The sequence below is a fragment of the Ovis aries genome, chromosome 14, assembly GCF_016772045.2.
Source record: "Ovis aries strain OAR_USU_Benz2616 breed Rambouillet chromosome 14, ARS-UI_Ramb_v3.0, whole genome shotgun sequence".
Lineage (NCBI taxonomy): Eukaryota > Metazoa > Chordata > Mammalia > Artiodactyla > Bovidae > Ovis > Ovis aries.
Genome location: NC_056067.1, coordinates 38,461,501 through 38,489,237, shown reverse-complemented (window position 1 = coordinate 38,489,237; position 27,737 = coordinate 38,461,501). Strand labels below are relative to the sequence as shown.

The window sequence follows — 27,737 nt, the reverse complement described above, 5'->3', positions numbered from 1 at the left end:
GTGGCTGCTGTTTATCATGGCCTCCTCCACACAGAGCTGATTCTCCTGCAAGGTCTTCCCCTGTCTCTTGCAGACATTGTGTAGATTCTTGATGTCAGCTTGCAGGCTCAAGAGCTTGCTGTTCAGACTGCTTACATCTCTGTCTCTCTCCCCGACCTCGGCAGTCAGAAAAACAAAAGCATCAATTATGAACTATCAAGAAAATGCTTACTTTCGTTCACTGGTTGACAGAGACTTTAAGTTTGCTGGAAATTTGTCCATCAACCCTTCACTGTTATTACTCATCCTGTGTAACGTTTACACAGTATCCATTTGCGAGGTGTCTGAGTGCTCTGCATTATTCAGACAATTACTTATTTACATTAATTAATCTTCACCCACTGCTGTGGGTGCATCATAGCCGTTTCCCTTGCTTTCAAGAGAAAGTCCGTGCCTAGAACAATTCCAGGCACCTGGTGAGCTGTCTATAATATTAATGGCTCTGCCACTGATGAGATGATGTCAAATGGACTTGTCAAGGCTCTAGTGAATCAGTGCTGGAGTTGATGTGGCTTCTGAAAAGTCTCTTCACTTTCCCTTCTACCCACTAAACTCTAGTCTTCCCTTACCTACAAACCTGGGTTTCTCTGGTGGCTCTGATAGTAAAGAATCTGTCTGCAATACAGGAGACTGGGGTTCGATCCCTGGATCAGGAAGATCTCCTGGAGAAGGAAGTGGCAACCCACTCCAGTATTCTTGCCTGGACAATTCCACGGACAAAGGAGCCTGGCAGACTACAGTCATGGAGTTGCAAAGAGTTGGACACGACTGAGCGACTCACACTTTACACTTTTTACACCTATAAACCTTGTGCTTTTCTTTGGAGACATATACCAATGGGAATGAAAGTAAAATCCCTGGACTGATTGCATAAGATCCCTGTCTTTGATTGTAAGTGAAGAAGATTTGTTAATTACTGCTAGGTCAGATGGAAATTAGTGATCAAGATCAAAATAGAGAATGTGGGGAATAGTAGCTTGGGTGGGGGTTGGGGCATACAGCCGTGGGAAGGGGGTGGGGACTCTGTCACATAGGATGCCACCTTCCACTCCCAGTGTTGTGGGTGACAATGGTGTGAAAAGAAATTAGCAAGCAGCCCTCTGTGAACCTATCCAGTGCTTTAGTCCTATCACTGTGCAAACTTTTTGTGATACTCCTGAGGACAGGCACCACTACCGCGGAGTTTTAGATGTTGGAACTGAGGCTGGTGCTTTTATAGTAGGTGCCTGCTTGTGTAAATTACTCAGAGCAAGCTCTTAGGTGAGCATTCATGGCATCTATAAAAGAAAACAATCCCAAAAGAAATCAGCCAGTAGGTGGGGGAAGCAGGACAGGGAAGAGAAAGAAACTAAGGAAGAGCACAGTTTCAGACGAAGTTTTGTGGGAATGGCTTCAGCCTAATTCCACAGGGAACTCCAGAGTCTAAATTACACCTTAGAGCCTGTCCTGACTAGATGCAATGAAAGCTGGGCCGTCAGCCTCAGCATCGGCCAGTCAATGGTTAAGGGCTGCCTCATGGAGTGTAAGCTCTCCAGGACTTCTAGCTTTCTGCTCTTGTGAGTAAAGTGACCCCAAATGCCCAAGGGCAGTTCTTCTAAGAGAGTTGTAGGTGCAAAAGCACACAAAAGCCATGAATGCCCAGAAATGGCAAAGTGGTCCAAGTGAGCGTGTCCAAGGTCCCATAGATGGTCAGCAGAGGAGAGTTCAGCTCTCCTGACCCTGTAGCCAGTGCTCCACCACCACGTCCCACTGATTGCACTGACTTCTTAAATACATGAACTTTATAAGGCATACTCCCAGGGGGAGCTGGAGACCTGATATGGACATCATAAATCAAGCCTTGCTGGACAGGTCAGTTTAAGAGACCTCTGCACAAGGCTGGGAGTGGGGTGGGAGGGGGCAGAAATAACCACGAGAATCGGACACCTCAATGTCAGAGTATTCGGAATTCAGAAGGTTTCCCAGAAGTGCTGCTGTCTCAGCTGATTTATTCCATCATTTCCATTTAGTACCTGGACATTTTTTTTTTTTTTACCACTTTACAGTTTAATTAGGTTAACGGCGTGGCTCTGTCATTAAAAGGATTTCATTATCTCAAAACTCTCCTTCTTCCTCTCCAGTTCCTGTCCCTTGTTCCCCACTTTTAGAAAAATAACAGTGGATGTCAACTGCCCCAAGCATGTAATTACCATTAAGACAATTACCAGGGACTCTCTTAAGAGAATATGTGTAGAGCAGCTAAAAAAAAAAAAAAAAAAAGATGTACAGACACCGTTCTCTAACTAGAAAACAAAAGCCTTGATCTGACAAGGAGCAGCAGTTTGATTCCAGTGCTTTTAAAAGCCCTTTTCTCATGGCTGCCTTACTGGGACTAGAGTATGGAGACTCACTGGGGAGTTGTGGGGGAGCCTAGGGATTCCCTATTGCTACAGGACTCTCTCTTTGGCATCTATGAGCAGATTAGGTGACAATACAATGCTTGCTCTATGAAAGTGCCATGTGCCCTGTACTCTTGCCTGGATGCTGAATATATGCATCCTAAGGTGAGGACCATGTCACAGATTGTTGTGTATGAAGCTGGGCACACCAAGGACTCACTAACAAAGTACCAGTGATATACAACGTGAGCTTCTCCATGTTAAAAGCTCAATACCCTCTCAGGCCAATTAAAAAACCCCCACTCCTTCTAGTTTGAGAAGAAGGCCGGCTAGCCCAATTCTGTTGCACCACCAGGGCTTCAGAATTGGATCTTTAATGTACATGATCTCATCTAATTTGGACATTAGCACTGACTCAGAGTCTCTGAGGCAATTTCTTTGTTCATAAAACAAGAAGTTTGGAATAAATAATCCCTTCTTTGAGGATGCCCTAAACCAGTTGAATAACAAAGGTATTTTGCTGAATGTTAAATGAAATTTGCTTTGGAAATCAGAACCTAACCATTCACTCCTAAAGGCCAAATTACACAAGGGTTTTGATTCACCAGAATAAGAGTGAAAATGCTGGGAGAGCACTAAGGTGATTTCCATGAACCATGTATTATTTTTTACTGTAGGTAGTACTGTAGGGGCTGTGCTCACCTCAGAACTCCACAAAGGCCAGTGTTTCTGAGGTTCCAGCAAACTTAATTTCTTGCTAATATCATGCACAGAGGTCACTGTACACTATTTCTAATCCTATCTACTTTATGAACGCTAAATTCCAGGCAGATGCCTTTTGAGTATCAATATGTGGTAGAAATTGATTTAATCTGACATTTCATCAATCAGAGCTCTGTAACCAGTACTGGGACACAAGATGAACTGAGAGTGTAATGCTGACCCTCAGGCACCATCTGATCCTGCTCTAAATATGAAGTCATGAACAATCTGAAATTACAAGCCTCCACGGCTAGATGGGTTTCACATATATAAACCACGTACTTAGATACAGGCAAACCTCGAAGATATTGTGGGCATGGTTCCAGACCACCGAGATAAACCAAATATCACAGTAAATCAAGTCACACAAATTTTTTGGTTTCTCAGTGCATACAGAAGTTATGTTTACAATAGTCTGTAGTCTATTAAGTTTGCAAAAACATTGTATTTAAAAAAGTATATCAGTTCAGTTCAGTTCAGTCGCTCAGTCATGTCCTACTCCTTGTGACCCCGTGAATGACAGCATGCCAGGCCTCCCTGTCCATCACCATCTCCCGGAGTTCACTCAAACTCACATCCATTGAGTCGGTGATGCCATCCAGCCATCTCATCCTCTGTCGTCCCCTTCTCCTCCTGCCCCCAATCCCTCCCAGCATCAGGATCTGTTCCAATGAGTCAACTCTGCATGAGGTGGCCAAAGTATTGGAGTTTCAGCTTCAGCATCAGTCCTTCCAATGAACACCCAGGACTGATCTCCTTTAGGATAGACTGGTTGGATCTCCTCGCAGTCCAGGGGACTCTCAAGAGTCTTCTTCAACACCACAGTTCAAAAGCATCAATTCTTCAGTGCTCAGCTTTCTTCAAAGTCCAACTCTCACATCCATACCTGACCACTGGAAAAACCATAGCCTTGACTAGACGGACCTTTGTTGGCAAAGTAATATCTCTGCTTTTCAATATACTATTTAGGTTGGTCATAACTTTCCTTCCAAGGAGTAAGCGTCTTTTAATTTCATGGCTGCAATACCTTAATTTAAAAATAATTTAATGCTAAAAAATGCTAACCATCATCTAAACCTTTAGTGAATTGCAATCTTTTTGCAAAAGTAATAAAGATCACTGATCACAGATCACCATAACAAATATAACAATAAGCAGTTTGAAATATTGCCCAAAATGCCAAAATGGGACACAGGGACACAAAGTGAGCAAATACTATTGAAAAAAAGTGGCATTGATAGACTTGCTTGGTATAGGGTTGCCACAAATCTTCAATCTGTAAAAAATATAATATCTACAGAGTGCAATCAAGTGAAGCTCAATAAAATGAAGTCTGCCTGTACCCAGTTTTGCTTATAAGGGGTTGGAACCTGGTCTGTGATAGCAGCAGCAGCTACCAACCACAGGCAAAGTGGTGAGTGCTGATGCTGCAGTTGCTACTATACTCATGATAGTTATTAGAAAATAGGTTACTTACTGAAGCAAATTTTCTGTATTGATTAAGTGAGTCTTTTTTCTAAGAGCATGCCTTCTTGAACTATATTTCAAAAGATGAGAAGAAATTTTGTTCTAGGCTTCAAAAGTATTGACAGGACTTGCCTGGTGGTCCAGTGGTTAAGAATGTGCCTGCCAATGCAGGGGAAACAAGTTTGACCCCTGGTCTGGGAAGATTCCTATGCCCTGGGGCAACTTAAGCCCATGCACCTCAACTACTGAGCCCACATGCGGCAACTACTGAAGCCTGAGTGCCCCAGCACTTGTGCTCGGAAATAAGAGAAGCCACCACAATGAGAAACTTGTGCCCCACAACTAGAGAGTAGCCCCGACTCCGCTTGCTGCAACTAGATAAAAGCCTGTGCAGCAACAAAGACTAGGCACAACCAAAAAATAGAAATAAATAAAAGATTTTTTAAAAAGTATTGACAGAGAGTCTTAATGCTTCTTCTCCGGGGGAGCTGATGTTAAACTGAAGCTTGTGATTCAGTAGCACACTCAGGCCCCAGGAGCATTACAAAGATTCAAGATGGCAGCATTTCCCAGGATTTGGAACTTGAACAATAAAGCTTGGGTGGCAGTTTCCAGAGTAATTCTGGAGTCCACCAACAATACCATAAAGTTATTATCTGGGAAATTATTTTTGTGAGGATAAAGAAAGGTCTTCAATAAACAATGGAAAACCACCCTTAGCCCTCACTACCGTTCAAAACATATCAGTTTATAGTCAGAGTTATGTTTTTAAAAGCATGAAATCTTAAACGTTAACATCGATACAGGAATTTTTATAGTTTACTTCTACAGTAAAAGAGTTTAAAGTTATCTACAGTAATTCCAAACATTGCTATTGATGTTACTAACTTGATTCCTGAGTTTACTTTTCCATCTGTAAAAACATTACAGTTTTTGTTTACTTATGATGGGAATTAATGGGCACTTACCCAAGGTTTAGCCTGTGAGTAAAAATTTTGGAGCCAATTACGTTCATATAGTGAAGACTAAGTATATTTTATTGTGTCTTAAATTCTTTAAAAACTGGGACCCTGTATAAGTATATGGCTTAGGATACACATGGCCTATGTCAGAGATCCACCACCAATGGAATATAGGCCAATTCTCATTGGCACATAATTTCCTCCAACATACCCTTGGATAAATTATTTCCCTAGAGAGTAAGCTCCACAAGAATAGGAATCGTTGTCTATTTTGTTCACTGCTTCATCCCCAGGCCCTAGAGCAATGCCTGGCACAGCGAAGTGCCCCAAAGATATCAGGTGAATGAAGAAACGCCCTTCTAGAAAACCCATATCAGACCTTTTTCTTCCCGCAGAACTTTCCATGAATCCTGAAGGGTTTCCACTAGTAATCTAGCAGGAAAGGAGTTGAAACACCTCTTTTGGAAACCGCTTACCTCTTGGTAGGAGGTCTGTTAGAAAGCATAAGTCATGTGGGACAGCCCTACACTAACAAAAACATCCCCCTTAAGTCCTTTCTGGAACAAGTCAGGGAAAATGTAAACACAGTTTGACTGAAATATTAAACTCAGCAGAGCACTCTGTTTCTATATCAGTCCAGATAAAGAGAAAATGTTGGCAATAATATTTAATAAGTGCTTAAGTCCCAAGCACTGGTTTTTTTTACATGTGGTATCTTACTTAATCCTCACAGTGAACCTTGGAAATAAGTGCTCATTATTCATATTTTCTAGGTAAGGCAAAGGAAGCTCAGAGAGGTTAAGTAAAATGCCCAATATCACACTGCTATTAGATACGGACCCAGACTCACCTAGCTCAAGTCTGGGCTCTTATATGTTATGTATGCTCTGCTGCCCACCTCTGTCTGAGATTTGAGGATGCTTATTATAGAAATTTTGAATCATGAAATTTGAAAAGATGTCCTTTGTAACAAAGGTTCAATCAACTCTATTCCTTTATACAGAGGAGTAAGAAGACTTACCTCATCTTTCACTTCCTTAGTACCTCTCAATTCTCCTTTAAGCTTTAGCATTTTCTGAGCTTTGTTATAAACCTGAAAAAGTCCAAGAATTTAAGATGGAAAAAGCATAAATTAGTCTGGCCCTTTAAAGATTTTCCCACCTGGATATGTGCTCTCAGCAGGGAGTCTGGAAAAATTTCTGAACTGTTGGTAATACCTACTTGCCTACCCATCTGTTTGTGTTTTCAAAAGTGTGTTAAAGCCTTTGTTAGGAAGACAGGACTGTGGTTTTACATCTTTCCCCCCAAATCACCAGTTGGTAGGCTAGATAGTTTCTGAACTCATCCTTCTTGGAAAGTAAAAGGTCTGAAATGATTTTACTTTCTAGGTTTCTAAATATTCTATGGCTCAAATGTAGTTAATATTAGGTACTAATTATGAACCAGTTGGGATGTGCACATCAACTTCATTCTCATAATAACCCTGGAAGTGGACACTATTTCTGTCTCTACTTTACAGAGGAGGAAATTGAAGCCCAGAGAGGCTAAGTGACTTACCCAAGGTCAGACAGGCTCTCTTACTATTCCATGGGGATCTTCCCTTCCATTAATTTCTACTTATTAATTTGGAAATATCTGATGATGTGATTTTTTTTGCAGCATCAAGTTACTGTTATACTGGTGGTTGTAAAGCTAGGAAACTTGGAAAGTGCTGAGAATTATCCAAATAAAAAGCCTCAAGGAAAACCACAGTTATTTGCACATATGTGTGTGTAAGTATAGGATGATGCATGTGAGGTCATAATGCACTGCACTTATTAAAATAATCTAATTCATTATGTTTTAAACTCTAAGACTAGAGGAAGTTTCCACCAGGCACTTACCTGCAGAATAGTTCCAAGAATGAGAAGCTATCAAAACACTCATTCTTTGTAATGAACCACATACCCCACCCCTAATATAAGCCAAGAGGAAGAAAGAATGTTGGTGAGAATTTGGAATGTTTTATGGGGTTGTGTTCTGATGTGCTGCATTGTTTACCCTCTTGCGGCTTCATGCAGAGAGATGCATCATGGGAATGGTGATGTCAAGCTGGCTTACCCAGTAGGGAGGGGCTAGGTGATTCCGCAGTAACAAATAATCCACAAATCTCAGTGATTTAAAACCATGAAGGTTTATTTTTCACTTGTGCTACATGTCCTTTATGAGTCAGCTGGGGCTCTGCTCTTTATTGTCCTCAGCTAGTAGAACCTCTATCATCTAGCATGCTGCCTGTTGCCATGGCAGCAGAAAGGGAATTAGGTGAATCACACACAGGTTCTTAAAGTGGAAGTGACACACTTCACTTCTGCTCACATTTCATTGGCCAAAACAAGTCCTATGGCTATGCCCACTTTCTTCCTTTACCCCCAAGAGGAAATATTGGTGAATGTTACAAATCACTTCAATGCAAGATATCTTAGTTGACTGGGCTGCTGTAACAAAATATCACAGACTGCATATCTCATAAAGAACAGAAAAACTTTTTTTCTCACAGTTCTGGAGGTTGAGAAGTTCATGATCAAGGTGCTAGGAGATTAGGTGAGGACCCACTTCAGAGATGGCTGTTTCTTTTTTTTTGCTGTAAATTCGCATGGCAGAAGGGACAAAGGAGACTCGTGGGGTCTCTTTTATAAGGGCACTAATCCCATTCATGACAGCTCCATCTTCATGATGTAATCACCTCCCAAAGGCTCCCACCTCCTAATACTATCACCTTGATGGTTAGGATTTCAACACATGAGTTTTGAAGGGACATAAACATTTATTCTACAGTATTAGACAGCCAAGGAGATTAAAAATAGCATGGCCTAAAAGAACACTGAACAGGTCTCTATGCCAGGAAGCTGCTAAACCTGGTTCAGCACCTAAGTCAAGGAGCAGCCCATGGAAAAGCACTCACCTCTCCAAGCCTTCATTCTCCCTCTCTAAACTGAGGAGTTGTGCTGAATGATGGCTTTCTTTCCTAGCTCTAAAGTTTACTGTTTTGGTTCCACCTTGATGGACACTCTTCTTTAACAGGAATCGTGAACACGGACCAGGCATCACACAAAGGTTGTAGTGGAGTGAACATATCCTTGAGAATAATATTCCTCTAGAGGCTGATGACTGAGCGACTAACAACAGAAGCTGACTTACTGGATCGTCAGGAGATGATTCTTAAATAAAAGCAAATCTTGTCCCAGAGACAGAAAAATGATTGTCTAATTTATGATCGTTTCATCTACTATGGAGTTACACAACTACCATTGCAAGGGCCAAGAGCATTTGGAAGGAAAAGTGGCAGGCACAGGCTCTTATATTTGCATGGAAATATATTTACTAAGTAAAATAAATTAGAGGAAAAATAGAGAGCTGAACTGTGTTCCATGAAGGAAATATGGGAATCCTGTGAGTCATTAACAATAGAAGTGGGCAATTTGGAAGTGTTTATGATGAAAAAAAAAGGGAAGGGTTATACGATAAATTCTGGAAGCATTTGACAGTAATGTGTGCCAGATGGGTAACTAAGAGTGCTTTGGGGCAGCCTCAGCTGCTTCATAAAATGATCACAGGAACCTTCACAATGCCTTCTGAGGAGTGTGTATCCAGTGTGGCTGGACAAATATTTTGTAGAGGAGAGAATTCATCACAGAGGGAGGGGCTCCCCACCTGATCCATGGATACTGATCTCTGGGCACAGGACTTGAATGTCCCCTCTCTTCTCAAACTCTTGATTCTACACCTTCTGTGCTATTGTCTCCTGCATCACCTTTGAGACCTTCTCATCCTTGTGCTTCATCTCCTCCACTGGCATCTCCAATTCTGTTGTGTCTCCTCAGGGAACTATTCTTCTTGTATTCAAAAGTTCTGCCATCTGCTTTTCTAGCAGGCTTTTTCTTGGTGACAGTTGCGATCACAAAAAACAAAAGACAAAAACTTGGTCAGGGGATCTAGTGATGTTTTGTGCCTCTGATGTTGGCCTCAGCCCCCACACAGAGCACTTTACAGATTCTCAAGAAACACTTAGTATTACATCTAGTCATCACATCAGTGACTAGGGTAGCAGTATGAACTCAAGTGTGCAAAGAAAAAGTAACTATTTTTGTATTACTCAATCTCTTTGTTAAATTCCATTTATACCAAATGGCAAAAAATGGAATCTTAGTTATTTCTGAGAAATAGCCATCATTTTTCAGTTAAAAAATGAAGCAGTTCATGATTCCTTCCACCTATTTAGGTCTGTCCAGTGTGTGCCTCAGTTCTGGGGTCCTGGTTGCTCTGGTCCCTGGTCAAGGGTGTCTCTTGCAGCTGGAGTGTGCTGGTCATCAGGCTGCAGAGATTGCATCTTCTTCTTACTGTAGCTCTTCTGGGCCTTTTTCATCCTCTGAGGAAGCTGCTAATGCAGAAAGACACACACACACACACACGTGAGATTGGTCTCAGGCTCTCTTCTCTTAGACCTGCTCTACCATCAATATACCATCATCATTTCCACCATTCTCTAGAAAGGTCAGTTGAGAGGAAAGGGATAGGATTTTAATATCGTGTTCACTCACTTCCCCGTCCCCCATTCCTGGTATGCATCAACATTTCTGCCCCTGGACTGCTAAATCTATCTGGGGTTCTATTGTTTTCTCCATTTTGGACAATTATACTGATCTTGGTGCTGCTGCTGCTAAGTTGCTTCAGTCGTGTCCGACTCTGTGCGACCCAATAGACGGCAGCCCTCCAGGCTCCCCCATCCCTGGGATTCTCCAGGCAAGAACACTGGAGTGGTTTGCCATTTCCTTCTCCAATGCAGAAAAGTGAAAACTGAAAGTGAAGTTGTTCAGTCGTGTACAACTCTCAGCGACCCCACGGACTGCAGCCCACCAGGCTCCTGTGTCCTTGGGATTTTCCAGGCAAGAGTACTGGAGTGGGATGCCACTGCCTTATGTTCATATTCTCCTCTCTTTCCTCTTTATTAATTCAGAGAGTCTTTGTTTACTTGTGGGGAGAGGAAGGAAAAAGGTATAAGTGAACAAGCTCAATGAAACACAGGTTGAGTGGGGGCAGGATGGGAAACAAACGTTAGTACTTCTTACACCATCTATCAGTATCTTCATGAGGTTACATACCTGCCATCAACACAGATTACTGGTGCTGACTTCCATGAAACTGCTCACAGCTTGGGCATATGGATGAACTACTGGCCTTAAAGCAACACTGTCTGTTACTTTTCCTTCATGACCTAGATGGAAGAATATCAAGAATCTATTTTTTTTTTTAATTAATCTAAAACACGTTTCTGGGTTTTCACAGAAAGAGATACAATTTAGTTTAAAGTTAAAGCTATCCTTGAGGGTTAATCAAAACTTAACAGGTTTACCTACACTTAGCCATGAGTCTTTCCACCTCCTACCAACAAAAACTAGTGGTAAAGAACCCATCTACCAATGCAGGAGACATAAGAGACATGGGTTTGATCCCTGGGTCGGGGAAATCCCTTGGAGAAGGGAATGGCTCACACTTCAGTATTCTTGCCAGGAGAATCCCATGGACAGAGGAACCTGGAGGGCTATGGTCCATAGGGTCATAAAGAATCAGACATGACTGAAGCGACTTAGCATCCACACACACACCAATATAAAAGGGTGATGACTCCTAGGGGTCTTAATTATTGAAATGATGTAAGGATGTTCAATATTTCTTCCAGTTTACAAATACATGAACACCATGAATTGACAGGATGCTCCTTGTATAATAAATTGCTTCTGCCAAGAGTTCATGGACATAGCCATACTGCGTGGAGGCCTGGCATGGACGATCTACTTCTTTGGATCCAAATCCAGTTCAAAAAGAAAATAATCCCTGGTCATGTAGTGCATATCTGAGAAGCAGAGGTCAGAGAAGGGGATGGTTTTGCCTAGGTTGGGGATTCTGCGCCATGACTTAGTGACAGGAACCTGACACCAAGGTTACTGACTAGTCCAACCCGATGACTGAGGTTATTCTGGAGAGGAAGAAGGGCCAGCTGGGTCTTCCTAAAGGAGACTTTGGAATAGCTGAAGAAACAAGGGTCTTGAAGGAACAAGAGAAGGGGTCCCAGGATTTATCAGACTCGTTGCTAGAGGTGAAAATCTCTCCCTACAGCTAGCTCTTCTCACAGAGGCTGTCAGTTGTCTGTTCCAATATCCATACTATAAATCGTTCATAGTAACAGAACCTTTATCAGGGTGTCTATGTACTCATCCAAAAGACTACCTATCCCAGCCTCTCTGGTACCCAAGCATGGCTATATGTCTAAGTTATGGCCAAATCAGGTGTAAGATGAAATACTGCGGGGACTTCCTGGAAATCCAAAAGAGTAGTGTACAGTTCTTTGTTCCCTCTTCTTTTCTGGTTGTCTGGAATGACGATTTAGGGGCTGGTGCTTCAGCAACCATCTGGAATATGACGTGATGCTCATAGACGTAGAACCTAGGTCTCTGATGGTATGGAACCACCATGCCAGCCCTGGAGACAGAGAAAGAGCAATTTTAAATGCATTTATGTATTTATTTATTGCCACACCTCGCGGCATGTGGGATCTTAGTGTCTCAACCAGAGATTGAAACTGTTCCTACTGCAGTAGAATCGCGGAGCCCTAACCACTGGAGAAATTTCTATCGTAAGTGACTTCTATCTTAAGTCATGGTTGTTTTGGATTTTTTCTATTTTTAAGCAGTTAAATCTAATGCAAATGGATAAAGTACCCTTAACTACTCTTCAAGAGACGTCTTTACAACTCACTCTCTTCTACATTTTGGAACCTCTGTTTCATTGTGGACCAACTCCTTGACCCCCATGAACATTTTTCTCAAATGTTCCTTTCTCTTCCTTGACTTGGTTTTCTCTTGATACAGTCTCTTTGTTTCACGCTTTCTCTTTTCCCACTTGATGCGTGGAGTACAAAGATCCAGGGTGGGGAAGGGAACGACATACCTAGTCCTCCTACTGCCACCGTCATTCTTCCCATTCCATTTAGTAAAATATCCTCTTTGAAGCACATACTCCATCTAATCTTGGTTACTCTTAGGATAAACTGACATACTGAAAACTCTCCCACCTGATTTCTCAGTATCTTTCTTTTTTGAATATGAGGCATCTTCTTTCTGTCTGTCCAAAAAGCACACACTTTCAAGACTCAACTCAGTAGCCATTTCTGTCATCTTCTTTCCAACCACATGCACTAATCAACACTTGTGTGGCAGCTACTATATGTGAGGCACTGTACCAAACATAAAGAACAACAATTCTCATAGCAGCCTTGCCAGGTAGGTAACCCTTCAGACTCCTGTGGCACTTAATCTGTTCATATCTGCCTGCCTTAGGTCTTAGTTGCAGTGCGCAGGTTCTAGAGAGCTCAGGCCTGGCACTTGCCCCCTGGCATGTGGGATCTTAGTTCCCCAACCAGGGATTGAATCCGTGTCCCTTGCACTGGAAAGCAGATTAATAGCCACCGGGCCACCAGGGAAGTCCTTAACTATTCACTTTTTAAAGGCAACAAAATCTGCCTTTATTAGGCTATTTGTGATTTGCTTTGTCCCTCCACAAATGTGAAGTGAAGTGAAGTGAAGTTGCTCAGTCGTGTCCGACTCTTTGCGGCCCCATGGACTATAACCTATCAGGCTCCTCTGTCCATGGGATTTTCCAGGCAAGAATACTGGAGTGGGTTGCCATTTCCTTCTCCAGGGGATCTTCCTGACCCAGGGATCGAACCCAGGTCTCCTGCATTGCAGGCAAATGATTTACCCTCTAAGCCACCAGGGAAGTCCACAAAGGTAGCAGTGGTCAACTCTGGTGAAAAAACAGGAACATACAGACCTCTTTGAAATAAAGCTAGATTTTCAGAAAAGTTGCAAACATAGTACAGAGAGTTGCTATATACCCTTTCCTCAGCTTCCCCAGTTGTTAGCCTCTTATACACCATCAGCATATCTTATTATCAATGATATTGACCTTGGTCATTTGGTTATCTTGGTGTCTCCTGAGTTACTATTTTCCCCATTATAACTAATAAAAAATTTCATAGAATCTGCTTCTTGAGTTGCCCTTTGCTGCTTTCTTCCTGATACGATACAATAAGATTCTTATCTCGAGAAAGGATTTTCCACAATTCCTTTACCTTCTCTCCTCATGTTAACCCCCTCCACCTTCTTTCAGGTTTCAAACGACTCAGTGGAAAAGCCCAGGCCTCTTGGAGATGCTCTGATTCATGAGCATTTGCCTGGGTGCCTGATCTTCAGCAGGAGAGGGGTTAAATTCTTTGGTATAACTTCAGCATTGAACTGCCAAGTCTCTTAGGTTCAGCTCAGCAATCAAACTGCATAACCTAATAGAGCCCCTGGTGCTTCGGGAAACACAAGACACTGATTTATATTTTAATATCAGTAATTTCCACAAGAGCAACATTTCTGAGTGTCATTTTACAATTTCTGTCAAATGCCAGCTCAGTTTTTCTTAATTCTGTTTATTGTGTCTGAATTTGCAACCTCATTGGCAATGCAGATTCTTGGCTCCCAGGGGAGGAGAAAATTTTCGTCTTTCTCTGGAATGGGAGGGATGGAGATAGAGGCAGAAATGGGCCTGTAAAATAATTGGAAATGTAAATAAAGTACTGTTGATAATAAGAACAGTGATAAAGTACTTCTAGATGAAAACAGGCAGGAGGCAGTACTGGACAAACTTTGCAAAAAAGTGACAAATGAAAGAGGTGTTTGGTTGGGATCCAAACCGACTCTCCTCCCAGAATGGAGAATGGTTCTGCACACTGCAAAATGGAGAGAAGCGAACGGGTGTGGGAAGAACTTGGCTCGTTTGCTATAAGATCGTTGCTCTGGCCACATTAGCACTACAGCAAGTTGTTAAGGGTTTCGGGATCCTTAACGATCAAAGGTGCATGGCTGCATAAACACCAGATGTTGCCATTAGAAAGAAGGAGCCTGGTTTTCTCCTGAATTCTTTGAACATCTAATAAAAGAACAAAGCTGGTGCTGTTGGCACCAAACCACCTCTACTCAGTGTGCTCCAGGCTGGGTGTGCGTCCTGAGGCCGCTGGCTATAGATGCGTGCCCTAGGGAGCCTGGTATCATCCACGAGTTCCTTGCGGGTCTGCAGCTGTGGTTTTCACATTGTCCTTTCCTGGACAGTTCACGGACAACCTCCTGGAAGAGCTCAACCCAACGCTTTTCTTTGAAGCCCGAGATTTAGCTTCGCTAGAGAGTGTTTCTTCTCTGCTTGTAACATATAGCCACTCAAGAGTCAGAAGTGAGGACTCGGTAACCTGGTGAAGCTTCTGGTGTGGCTACTCAGGGCCTTTCCCAAATGGCAGTGTCATAAGTGCCCATAATCCTTCTTTTTTCCGAAGCCATAGGCCTGTTAGGTCACTGCGAGCCCAAAGCTAGTTGTTCTGCCTCCAGTTGCTGTTAAGACCTCGTGCTTTTCGCCAGCATCCTTTAGCTTCATACACTCTAAATCCAACATCATGTCTCATTGCCAAACCTCTGGCAGAAGCCGTGTTGAGTTTCTCAGTGGAGCTATCGACCACATTGACTGAAGCCGCAGCAACGTGTTTCTCCCCGTCCAAAAGGGTAAAAATAACAGGAACAAGTTGTCGGAAATGAAATTTCAATTCATCCACGCCCTTTCTACACTTCTGCTGCGACTCCCAAGCAGGGATCAATAGTGTTTAGACAGCCAAGGAGATTTTTTCCCCTCTTAAAGCACCAGATCAATAGTAAAAAAAAAAAAAAAAAAAAAAATCCTCCAGCCCTCTGTATGTGTTGTAGTAAATGTGAACAAATCAGAGGCCTTCGGCTAAACGGATTGACGGGAGGCAGCAGCAGTCCGGCGCTGTGTAACTAAGAGCACATCAACTGTGCGGGTGGCAATGAGGCGGGAAGGCCACCAGGCCCCGGGTGAACGCTGGCACTCCCTCAGTTCCATCACAAGGAGGCTTCAAAGGGAATTTTTGTCCCCAAAATGAAGGGAAAAATTAAAAGATTACTGTGCATTACAGTGTGTGGGTGTGACTTTTACAAAAATTAGGAATGGTCAGGACCCTTTATGGAAATGAATTTTATTTGAAGATAGCTTGGGTTGTGGGGTACACTGCACTTCTCCATTTTGCCGCTGCTTTTTAAATTTTCTTTTTATTTATTTTTTTAGATTAAAGTTTTTGGCTATCTATTGCTTTTCCTCACTACTTCACAAATTTCATTTTCCACAATGCTGTCCAGCTCTCAAACATCTTTTCCCCTAGAAAGATTCTGAATGCTGCTTTACTGGGTTGCCTGCCTTTAGCCCAGCATGGGCATGCCTCTGACTCACCTGGATTCCTCATTTGCCATCACTGATGTTCTCTGAAGTCAGTTCTCTCTCCTTCCCTTAATTCCATTATTCATATGAGGGAGAAATTGAGTTGAAGTTCAATTCTGATTTTCCTCAAATGATTTACCCAGGAGCAACCTTTCCCTCCCATCATAAAAATTTCTGTATTGCATCTTTTCTTTTCTGCCATAGGTAAATAATACTGTGTGCAGATATTCACATGGATATTCTAGTCATTAGACTGACTTCCAAATTTGGTCTTTCTGTTTCAAGAGAGAGAGAGAACTGATGGACTGAAGCCTTAATTATGGTATGAGAAGCTGAAGACTTCGGACAATCTAATTCCTTAACTTCACTTGGAAAAGCCAACCCAAGGGCTCAAAAGACTATCACATAGCTGGTGCCGGTTTGTGGGATGAAAAGTTATTCAGACTGCAAAGATGGACTGTTATGAACATGTGAATGCTGACTTTTATTATAAAAGACTTGTTATTCTTATCAATGATTATCGATGATTATCATGCTAAATTCTGTAATGAATTAAAATTTTATTTGAAATAAAGCACTGGCTAAATCTAATATAGAAGCATAGAAAAATGATAGCATGTCAACATACATTATTAGCTTTAGATAATATAATTTTTGTGGTAAGTTTAGTTATGCAAATGTTTATAGCCATAGATAAAAGAAATGATTCTTACTGATTATGCTATAAACAGGAGCTTTTCCTGGAGTCCCTTCCTGCCTCTTATATGCCCATACTTTAAACCAGACCTGTTCTTCTTACAGTCACTGGCATATCTGAAAGATCTCCTAGGGGAAAAGAGATATACCTCAGTCACTTTAAATAATCAAGAGGTTAGGTGACAGCAGAAAAAGTCCCTCTCAGTGGATGAAAAAAAGAGAAATAGAAAAATACAAATATTAATGTATTCAGTAATTAAAAAGTGCCAAGAACCCAGTATGCATCAAGTGAAGCAGAAATGAACAAAGATGAATATAACTACCAGGATAGTGGTTCCATGGAACAGTCCGCTTCTCTCCTGCCAGGGGCCTCACACAGTGTGCAGCCTTGTTCTGCCGCTTCTCCTTCTCTAGGATTCTTTTTACCAGCAAGTTAAAGGTTTAAACATTTGAATACATAATGCAGCCGACTGATTCCAAAACATGGAAAGGCATTGGGCCAGGTTTCTCTTTGTCCATTACTTTCTACCCTTTTATCTTCTTGTTAGGGATGTTCAGGGGATGGAGGTGGGGAGAACACATGCTTGGAAGAAGAGCCAAGACTTGAAGGTAACTGTTTGCAGTTACTATTTGTATGAAGATTGTTCCAGAACAAAATCCCCAGCACAGATCCCATTTGCAGCTCCAGATCTATGTATGCAATTGCCTTCTAGAGATCTATTCTTGATTGCTTCACAGATTTATGCAGTTCAGGATCTCCAAAACGAAATTCATAATCCTTTATTCCAAACCTGCTATTTCTCCTTTGTCATCTATTTTGGTTATATAACAAACACATATAACACTTATTACCTGCAAGGCATTGTTCTGAGCATGTCAGTATTAACCCATGTAATCCAAATAACAACTCTATGGTCCAGGTACTCTGGTTATCTTCATCATAGATGAGAAAAATAACTGGCCCCAAATGAAACAGTGGTAAAGCCAGGATTCAAACCCAGGTAGCCCAGCTCTGAGTTTGTGCTCTTAATCACTGTCACACGCTGCCTCATTGAAAGGCACAACCACCCACTCTATTTGTTCAGGCTCACAAATGCGAGCACCATCTTGATTCTTCTGTCTTCCTCTCTCTCTTGCTCACTTCCACTCCTAGTTCCTTTATCTCATTACTCACCAAGTCCTGCCTATTGTATCTTCTAAATAAATCTTCTATCGGTCCTCTTCTCTTCATCTCCAATGACACCGCCCGTTCCTCCAGCAACCAGCGATATGATCATGGCATTTACTTGCTTAAAACCTTTCAATAATTCTACATTGCTCTCATGATAGAGGACAGACTCTTAAAATGGTTTATGGGCCTTCCTTGATCTGTGTGCTGCTCTCCTGACCCTCCTCCCTGCCCTTATTCACATTCCCCACGCTAGCTCCACTGAACTATGTTCAGTTTCTCAGACATACCCTGAATCTTTTTCATGATGCCTGTGCTTATGTGCATCATTCCATTTCCCTCCTCCTATCATCTTTGGGCTAACTCCAGCTGATGCCTCAGGATTCAGGTAAATATCATTTTCTCTACAAAGGCTTATCTGGCTCCTGGAGCCTGGATTCTTTCTCCAAGCATGTGCTCCCACCTGCTCTCCTGAACATTTCTAACAAGGCACCGCATCTTGTTAGGATTGTGGGCATTCTTGTCTGTATCTCCCTCAAGACCAGCAGTCCCCAACCTTTTAGGCACCAGGGAGCGGTTTTGAGGAAGAAAATTTCTCCACGGACTGGGTGTGGGGTGGGGATGATTCTGGTTATTCCCACTTGCTCATCTCCTGTTGTGTGGCCCAGTTTCTAATAGACCACTGACCGACTGGTACTGGTCTGTGGCCCTGGGGAGACCCCTGCTCTAGAATGCAAATGCATTAGATTGAAGGACGGTGTGGCCTTATTCCCCATCTTATCTCAAACGAGTAGATAAATACCTGACACATTGTGTGTGTTATTCACTCAGTCATGTCCGACTCTGCAACTCCATGGACTGCAGCCTGGCAGGCTCCTCTGTCCATGGAATTCTCCAGGTAAGGATACTGGAGTGGCTTGCCATTTCCTTCTTATAGTAGATGCTCAGTAACATTAATCAAAAGAATGATTAGCCAACTAACTGGTATACAGTGAGAAATCACTGTCACAGGAGCTAGAATATTCTCAGTCCATGCGACCAGCACATGTTCTTTCTATATATAGGAAGACCAACATGAAAAACCCAGAAGGATTTTGGTTGACAGAATCAGGACTAAGGGGTATCTAAAGAGTCCAGGGTTGAATGGCAGCTGGTAAGGATGGCATCATAAAACCATCTCGGATAGCAAAGGTGTTACCAGTGGAGCTAGTATTAGCATCTGTTGGCTGAGACCTTCTGTCTCCTGGACATCACTAGGAGGGTCCAGGCATCATTGTCTCTGTGACAATGCTCCCTCCTCCCTTTATGCATCACAAGATTGATAATCTCTTTCTTTAAATAGTCTATTCTGGTACAGTCTGGTTTTGCAGATATGGAAGCTATTCTGTCTCTCTAAGGTGACTCTAGATTCATAATATATCTTTTTCTCATTTTCAAGTTCTGGGGTAACCCCCCATAATTCACTATGAAGTGGCAAAGTGTCCAAAATTTTTATAGCAGTTCAGAGGTACAGTGTTTCACTTTTTACTGGAACCATGGAGATGACTGCATTTGATCTTGCCTTTGATTCTGATAAGGGAAGATGAGTTGTATTCTAAGGTATTGGGGAGTAATGAGAATTTCTAATGAGAGCCAGAAAAGCAAGGAGAGGCAGGTTTGCGATAAGCTTTAGATGCTAGGATGTAGAGTCTGGGATTTATCTAGAGGCAATAGGGAGCCACTAAAGGTTTTTGAGCTGGGAAGTGACACTGCAAGAGTTGCTCCAGGCAGTTTAGCCTGGCCTCTGTGTGTAAGGAGACAGGGTAGACAGATGTAGGAAGAAGAGGAGAAGGCCCAGAGAGCTAGACAGGAATTAGGAGATGATGATTTTCAAATGAAGTTAGCAGCTGAGCAGAGTAACAGGTAAGAAATCTGTGTCTTTAGTTTTTCACTATACTAGTACAATATTATATACAAATACACAAACACATCATGCTGAAGTTTCCTGAGTAGTAATTAAAAGCAAGCAAACAAAAGAACTTCATTCTGAAGAAATACTTACTAAAGAAAGATAGGTGGTGGGTGAGATTTAAAATCACCCCAAAGGGATGATACCTATTTCTGAATGGTTCATTTGCTTCAATTACTAGATGAGTCTACAGGTTAGATCTGGTTACAATGGGCTCCAAGATCAGTCCACATTCAATGGTTCGCTCAAAGAAATCTTAGGTGCTAGTCAGGTTGTGGGGACTTGGAAACCTTTCCAATCTAAACCATTTCTGCTGCAGTTGGATCTGCCTTGTGCCCTATAGAATTATGTGTCCAACCTCTCAGTTGTAGCCCTAAAGGGTTGTTGGGGTGAGATGAAGGTAGGGCTGGTTTTGGAATCGGGTGGAGACAGTAGACTACTTATTTCAAACTCATTTACATTTCAAAGTCTTTTTTCTGTAGCTGTTCTCCAGTGATGGAGTCTTGGAGGGAAGGGAGAGTGAGGTGGTTACATATGGGCGCTGCTATTGTTATATAGGAAAATACTTTTTGATGAACAGTCATTTCCTTCCACTGCCAGAGGGTGTTGATAATGAGCAAATTACCTTTTACTCCCTCTGGTGTGGATGTGAAATTGGCTGTTAATAGAGTTGCTAATGCTACCGGGTTAGCATGTGATTGTTCTATTTTAAGCCAATTTAAGTTATATTTGGGGACTAGCCAATCAGACAGCTTGCTAACAATATGGGCCCAACTGCAGCATTTAATATTGAGAAACCTGCTTCACCCTTAGATGTGGCTGGGAGCAGAAAGTGCTGAACAGGCTGTTGTTAACATGAAATGTTTTAATACAATGTCTTTTTTTTTTTTTTTCCCTTTGTAGGTACAAGAATGGTCTCATTAGACAAATACCAAATGTTTTCATCATAGGATAGGACCCATTTCAAGCCTCAATACTATGGAATGCTATCTGACAATGATGTACTGTGCTTAATCTAACAATGGGTTAATATCGGTCATTTCATTACTGCTTGTTATGCTGTGAAAGCTTACTAGAAAATGAAATGTTCAGAAATTAGTTGAAAGGAGCAAAAAAGGTGAGAGGTTTCTACTGAGTTATATGCTCAATTGGGCTAATTAAAGGTACAGATGCATTAGTAAGGTATGGGGATAGCTCTGATTTCTTAAGATGCTTGCCTAGGAGGGGGATGGTTTATGGCTTTGTGAGCCCCCACACTCAAGGGAAGGGGATACAGCTTTCTCTTATATTCTTCCCAGCCCTCCCCTTACAGCACCCATTGCCACCTGGCACCTGGTGGCTGAATTAACTGCACTGCTTGGGAAAGTTTCTTGCTTAAATAGGATATTCTTGAACAAAGCACTGTTGATTTGTGATTTTTATGTTTCATGGGCCTTTCATGTTTTAAATGTAAAGCTCATTAGCTACATACAGAGAAGGAAACAGGTATGAAGAATGGAAAATAAAACTCAACTGATGTGACTCAGAAAGGTACAGCGTGTGCCATTCTGGTTTAGATTAATTGGGCTTGGCACCATTATGACTCCTGTCACCTGATCAGTTTACTGGACTGAAGAAATCGCAGGAATGGAAAGTGCTGGTGCCTAACAGTACCCCAACCTCATTTCTTGCCAAAATACCTCCCAAGGAAATTCTAGGCTCATGCTCTCTGATTTGCTGATAAGATGGAGTAGCCATGGTAAACCCATCTCTTCTGAACTTCCTCTCACTTGACAAATGCTTCCAGAGAATTGCCACATGCCAGGTTGGGATAAAGAAAGGACAGGGACAAAGTCCCTGACCATGGCAGCACAGAGTATACTGGGGAAGCACTTATCTAAAAACATAAAATATGGTTATAATTGAACTAATAAGAGATGATTAAAAGCATGGACATTTGCCAAATACTTTTAGAGTTGACTTTTCGCCTTCTTAAGCATCCACGGGACTTACAATGACATCCACTCTAAGAACCTTACAAATATTAACTCATTAATTCTCATAGCAATCTTTGGAGACAGGTATGATCATTGCTTTCATTCTATAGTTGGGGAAATAATGGCACAGAGAGGTTAAGGTTGAGTAACAAGGTCACACAGCTTGTCAATGCAGAATTAGGATTTGAATTCCCATCATCTGGTTTCAAAGTCCCTAGCTACCACATGCTGTGGTCCCTGGAAGACAAGTGGGATTGAGCAGAAGGAGAAAAGAGGAATGGGTGATATCTGATATTTTTGACTTACTTCACTCTGTATGACAGACTCCAGGTCCACCCACATCTCTGCAAACGGCACAACTCCATTCCTCTTTATGGCTGAATAATATTCCATGGTATATATGTACCACATATTTCTTTGTTGATATTAATAGACATTGAGGTTGCTTCTATGTTCTGGTACATTGAACTTACTTACTTTTTCAAAAAAGAGAGAATGGGTGAGATGAGAATTTCAGGCTTAGGCTTCCAGGCAAAGGGACAAACTTATCCAGGGTTACTGATGGGTGACTACATATGGCATTCAAGGAGAACCCTCGTGGTCACTAACAGGATAAGAGGGGATGTGGTTGGGGTGTGGGTGCCAACCTTGGATGGGAAGAGAAAGGGGAACTGATGGGAAGGGCTAAGGAGGAGGCTACAGAAGGAGAACTAGCAGAAGGACCTTTCCAATGGGAAGGCAGAGAGATAAGTCCAAGTAGGATGAGGAAAACCTGGCCATTGTTTTAGAGATAAGGAGGCCATTGATGACCTTGCGAGCACTGTTGGTAGAACAGAGGACTGAAATGAAAGCTGTCGTTGATGGGGAGTTCCTGGAGGAGAGCGGTGTGAATGTTTTGCTAGAAGTTTTATAGTAAAGGGAGGAGGGGAGAGAGAGAGAGTAAAGGGAAAGGAAGGGAAGACAGTGATTCTTGGCTAAGGATCAGAGAAGGGGGAAAAGCAGAATGAGGAGGGGAGTGGGCAGTGGGGAGGAAGTATCAGAGACAAGTAACATTGAGGTGCGGAACCTCTTCCTGCCAAACCTCAACCTGAAGCATTTCCTGAGAACAAGGTCAATATTATTTTTTCCAGGCAGTGGAACATAATGTCAAGAGGCTCAGATGCAGATTTAATACAAGGGTCTTTAGAAGACATCACAGGCTGGGAGGACTTTGAGAGAAGAGGTTTGTGTTCCTAGCAGAGCACCAGGTAGAGAGCAGGTTCTTAGAATGTGTTTGTTGAATGAATAAATGGGTCTTATTTACATTTTTATTGTGAATATTATTAAAAAAGAATAAGACACTGCTTATAAAACACTTGGAGACACAGTCATAAAAAAAAACTAACGTTTTATGGACTGGGAATCATTTTATGAAATGTTGCAGATACCCTATATCCATCCTGCCTGAGGCCTTGAAGTAATAGGACCATTATAGGATTTCTCATTGGGTCATCAAAAAAGTTTCATCTCTCATATTCCTGCTACTTCACAGACAGATTCTGTGTTTTATTAAAGGTAGGGAAAAAATAAGTTGTTTCTGAAGCACAGGATATAGTTAAAGGTGTTAAGAAAACATGCTACAATCCTCACTAGTATCTTGACTACTAATTTGAATAAATGTTTATTCTTAACTGTTTCAGCATTATCCTTCTTTTTCCAGAAAGGTCACACATATGCCACTAAAAATACATTCAGTACATTCAAGAATATTTTTCAAGTGATTTATTGGGGGGTAATGTATGGACTATTTATTTAAATATCTCTCCTATTTCCAGTAATGCCACAACCTCATTAGAAGTGACTTGGCTCATTGCTTAAGCAAAATGATTTTGCTATTTAGTACCTCTCCTTTAAAAAATAGGCTATTTCCCTCTAACCATTTACCAGAATTGGAGATCTATTTTTAGAAAAGTAGAAGAGAATGGGTAAGGTCACAGCCTTGGGCCTTGGGGAATTCCTCTTGAGGTTGCGTCTGTTGTACCTGTGGGCTCATTTTCCTCCCTCTGGATTCTCCAGAGCGAAGGGAATTCTCCACTTGAGGTGTGAGGGCACAGCCGCTTCTCTGGGGAATTGCGGAATCTTGCCAAGAGGCTCTGTTTTGTATTCCCAGTGGCAGGCATCTAGCCGGCAAAGTATGGGGCCTGGTTTTAGCAGTGAAAAACTGCTTTGCTCTTTGGGGACATGAGAGAACTATTTGCCGTATTAGTAAATGAAATTTGCTAACGAGCGACTCTGCAACACATAACCAACCTCTCTGCGGCTGATACAGTTAGATGCTTATAACACATATAAAACAGAACGATAAAGTGAACATGTGTGACCCCTCTGGGAGCTGAACCATTCCCGATGGGGCATCTAAGAGTTCCTTCTGTTTCATTCCTCTGACCCTGTCTCCCCCTGAGAGGTAACCACAGTCCTCACTTTTGTGTTCATAATTGATCTGATGAAAAAAATGCTTTTGTCACATATGTATGTACCCCTAAGCAATAAGCTTTTTAAAGCTTATTTGCTTGCTTTTGAGCTTTATAAAATTGTATCATACTCTGTTTAATGTTCTGCAACTTGTTATTTTCATCCAGTGTTGGTTCAAAGATTCATCTATGTGATTGCACTTAGTTGCGGTTCATCCATTTCACTGCTGCGCTACAGTCCATTCTGGGAATACGGCACAATTTGCTCAGCCCTTGTCTAGCAGGTGTACACTTGGGCTGTTGGAGGTTTCTTAGCTAAGCCAGACAGGGCCACTGTATGCATTCTTGGGCACGGTCATGGTCTTGTGCAAGTGATTCTCTAACGTGTATGCCTGGTTCAAAGGCTTGCAAACTTTATAACACAGAGCCAGACTGTTATTCTTAACACTGCCATTTGAATTTTTTACCCCTTAATGAAAAATATGTCAATGCAGCTGTGATTCAAGAAGAAAGGCAGCAGGCAAACAGGTAAGGAAGGAAGGAGGGAAAGAAAAGAAGGTAGGTGAAAAGAGAAAAGGGTTGGAAAAGAGAGGGAGAAAAGAGAATTCCCCTCAAATAGTTTAAGGCTAGTATAGAAGATTCATAAATTTCCTTAGGTGTTTTGTTCTATTTAATGATCCAGCTCCAATGGCTATAGGATGTTTACATGTTATTGAACTGGAAGACTAAAGAAGGTACTAAATCTAGTTGGTGTTAATGTGACAAAACTGACATTTTCATTTATTGTTTGTGGATTGTTAATTGCCTTCTTTCTTGAAAGTAATTTAGCAATATGGAACAAAAATCCTAAAAAAGATTTCAATTTACTTGGCAATTCCTTTTATAGGATTTTATTCTAAGGGAAGAGAAGAACAAGTGTATGAAGATGTTTGTTTAAAGATGATACCTGCAGAGTTACTGGTAGCAAAAAGAAAGGAGGGATCATCTAAATGTCCAAAAGTTATTGGTTAAATAACTATTTAGGAATTTTAAACGAGGGAAGGATGTGCATGTTAGAGTGCCTAGAAGGACTTTAAGTGATGGTGATAATGATGATGATTGTTTATCCGTATTTTTTCACTTTTTCTATAAAAATAATGCATTACTTATCATGATTAAAATAAAAATAACTTGTGGCAGTCTATTAAAGAGAAAGCTTGGAGATTTTTGATACTGCCTACATGCCATTATCCAATCTGTGGATTATCCTTAGAAAATTTAGCATCATAGATTGTCACCTACAATGAAGACTTTCTCTTGCTTTCTGGGGATGTAAACAAATTTTATATCAGCCAGCTCACACACACACACACACACAAACCAAAAAATATAATTCTACAACCCCCAAATGCATTTCATTGAACAAAAAGTAAACAAAAAAATCTGCTTTATCTCTGCAGATTTACTATGTAATCATATGTCCCAGCTCTGGTCTATCAGCCTGGATCATTCATACCACCACTGGCTACTTCCCTCTTCACCATGTTTTCCTTTGGGTGGTTTAATATTTCTAATTCCATAATTTCTATTTTTATAACATTCCTATGAGGTGGGAAGAGTGTTCCGTGGCAGGTATAGTAATTATCAAGAGTGCTTTTTTTTTTTAAAAATTTGGTAGAATACTGGTCAAATATTTTCATTGTATAATCCCTGGTCTCTTGGAGCCTTTGAAAATAATGGCCAGTAGTTGCGCAAGTTCGTTAACTAATTCCCTTAAGGTAGGGGAACGTGCGTTATCTGGACTTGCTGATGTACATATTGCGCTATGTTTTCAAGTATTCCCTTACCTGGTTTATTTCAACATCTATATTTAAAGGTCTTCATTACTTCCTAATTATCTATGCTTCCTTCCCTTATTTTTCTTGTTAAAGACCAATTTAAAAGAGCAGCTTGGTATCTCTGCCACTCAGAGTCATCATTAATTTCACTCCCCTTCTCATTTATTAGGCCAGCCGCTTTATTGCCCAGGTTTCTTCCTCCCCAGCCTGTTTTCCTTGCCTCCAACCTCTTTGGTGGTATTAACGCATGCTGCCTTCTCCACTGCTCTTATTTTTCGTTCCTTGGGAAGCCTTAGAGTCGTGCATTCATTTTTCTTTTTTTGGAGTGGTGATGGTGGGGTGGGGGGGGCGGTGTGCTCGTCCTCATCCTTTCTTTATTTCCACAGTGGGCTTTCTTCTACCTTTAGATCCTTTCAAGGTTCTTTGTCAAGCGCTCCTTGTATTTCTTTTCTTTTTTTTTTTTTAAATTCAAGGTATCCTGGGCCTTTGTGGCTTAACTGTTACTTGGAAACTTTCTGCCCTTGCCTGTAGTGCTATCTGGGTTTCTTAATTCACCCAAATTGGATTTCTGAAAATCTTTTAACTTGAGCAAGTTCCTTAATGTTTTTAAATATAGAGATCAGGTCATACTGCCAGGGCAGTGGCGTCTCATGGTCAACAGCAACAAAGACCGTTTACAGGAAGGAGAGAATCAGCACAGATGTGAGGTCATTGTTCCTGCCTTAGGCAGGATATAGACATTTTCAGACCCAAATCCATCCTCAATGAAAAAAAGCTAAAATACTGTTGGTGTTCCAAGTTGTTGACATTGAACTTGGTTTCAATGTCATACCACGGATGGCAAACAGCTTGCTATTTAGAAAGGTGGGATTGAGAAATGCTGCCCAGGAGTCCCACTTTTTAGTTTACATTAATTAATGACATGAGGACAAGTACTAGATTCTATGCTCATCAATTTAAATGCACCAGACCACAGTGTTCCTTCATTCTCTGTTTTTGACTGGGTCTGTGTGTGGACGTGTGGATCTGCTGGCAAGTATGTGATCTTGGCAGTTTCCCTTCCAGTCTAGGGTAGCCATAGAGTCCTGCTGCTCAAGTCTCCCTTCCAGAGTGGATCAGTCCCCAAGAGTGCAGTTAGCTGGCAGCTTCCTGCTGTGGATGTCTCCAAGGCAGCTGCTGCTCAATGACCAGGCACAGCAGTGGGAGCAGGGACTCCCCTTTTCTGGATCTTTGCACCAGATTTCCCAGTTGGTCTGGTAACCCTTTCTCTGTGCTGCACTACAGTCTGAGGCTCTGTTCACCCCATCTTTCACAGATGTCAGACCGGCATGGTGGTCTGAAGGTTCTCCCTGCTTACCAGTGATCCATCTCCCTTTTTCCTTTGACAGGTGTTAACACCACTAAGTCACTTGTATGTCTAAATCTATCTCAGCATCTGCTTCTGAGAGAATCTGAACTGACGACAAGGACCCAATCCCCCTTTAACCTTGCCAACCCCTCTACCTGCCCCACACGTCTTGCCTTGGCATGAGCTCAGCCATACTCGCCTTTGTTAGTCGATGGAAAATCCAAATGCTACAGAGGTCATAGAACATATCTCAAGCTAAATGGAAACAGAACTGGGGGTCATCTCCAGTCTGGGATTATACGTACAGCTACTCTCATTCATTAATATGAATAATCGATCTCATTACAGTTTGATCAAATTGGATAGT

The 27,737-nt window shown here is 41.7% G+C and overlaps 1 protein-coding gene across 1 annotated transcript in view; it reads right to left on the bottom strand.

The window, feature by feature from the left end:
* Positions 1-27,737, bottom strand: part of PMFBP1 (polyamine modulated factor 1 binding protein 1) — a 475,252-nt gene that overhangs the window by 44,610 nt on the left and 402,905 nt on the right. Inside the window, exons 15-18 of the mRNA XM_060398457.1 lie at positions 10,747-12,124; positions 9,299-10,025; positions 6,630-6,701; positions 1-156 (exon numbers count right to left, since the gene is read on the bottom strand). Of these exons, the coding sequence (XP_060254440.1) occupies positions 1-156; positions 6,630-6,701; positions 9,299-9,307 (237 nt within the window). The 5' untranslated portion in view covers positions 9,308-10,025; positions 10,747-12,124. The remainder of the gene's footprint in view (positions 157-6,629; positions 6,702-9,298; positions 10,026-10,746; positions 12,125-27,737) is intronic.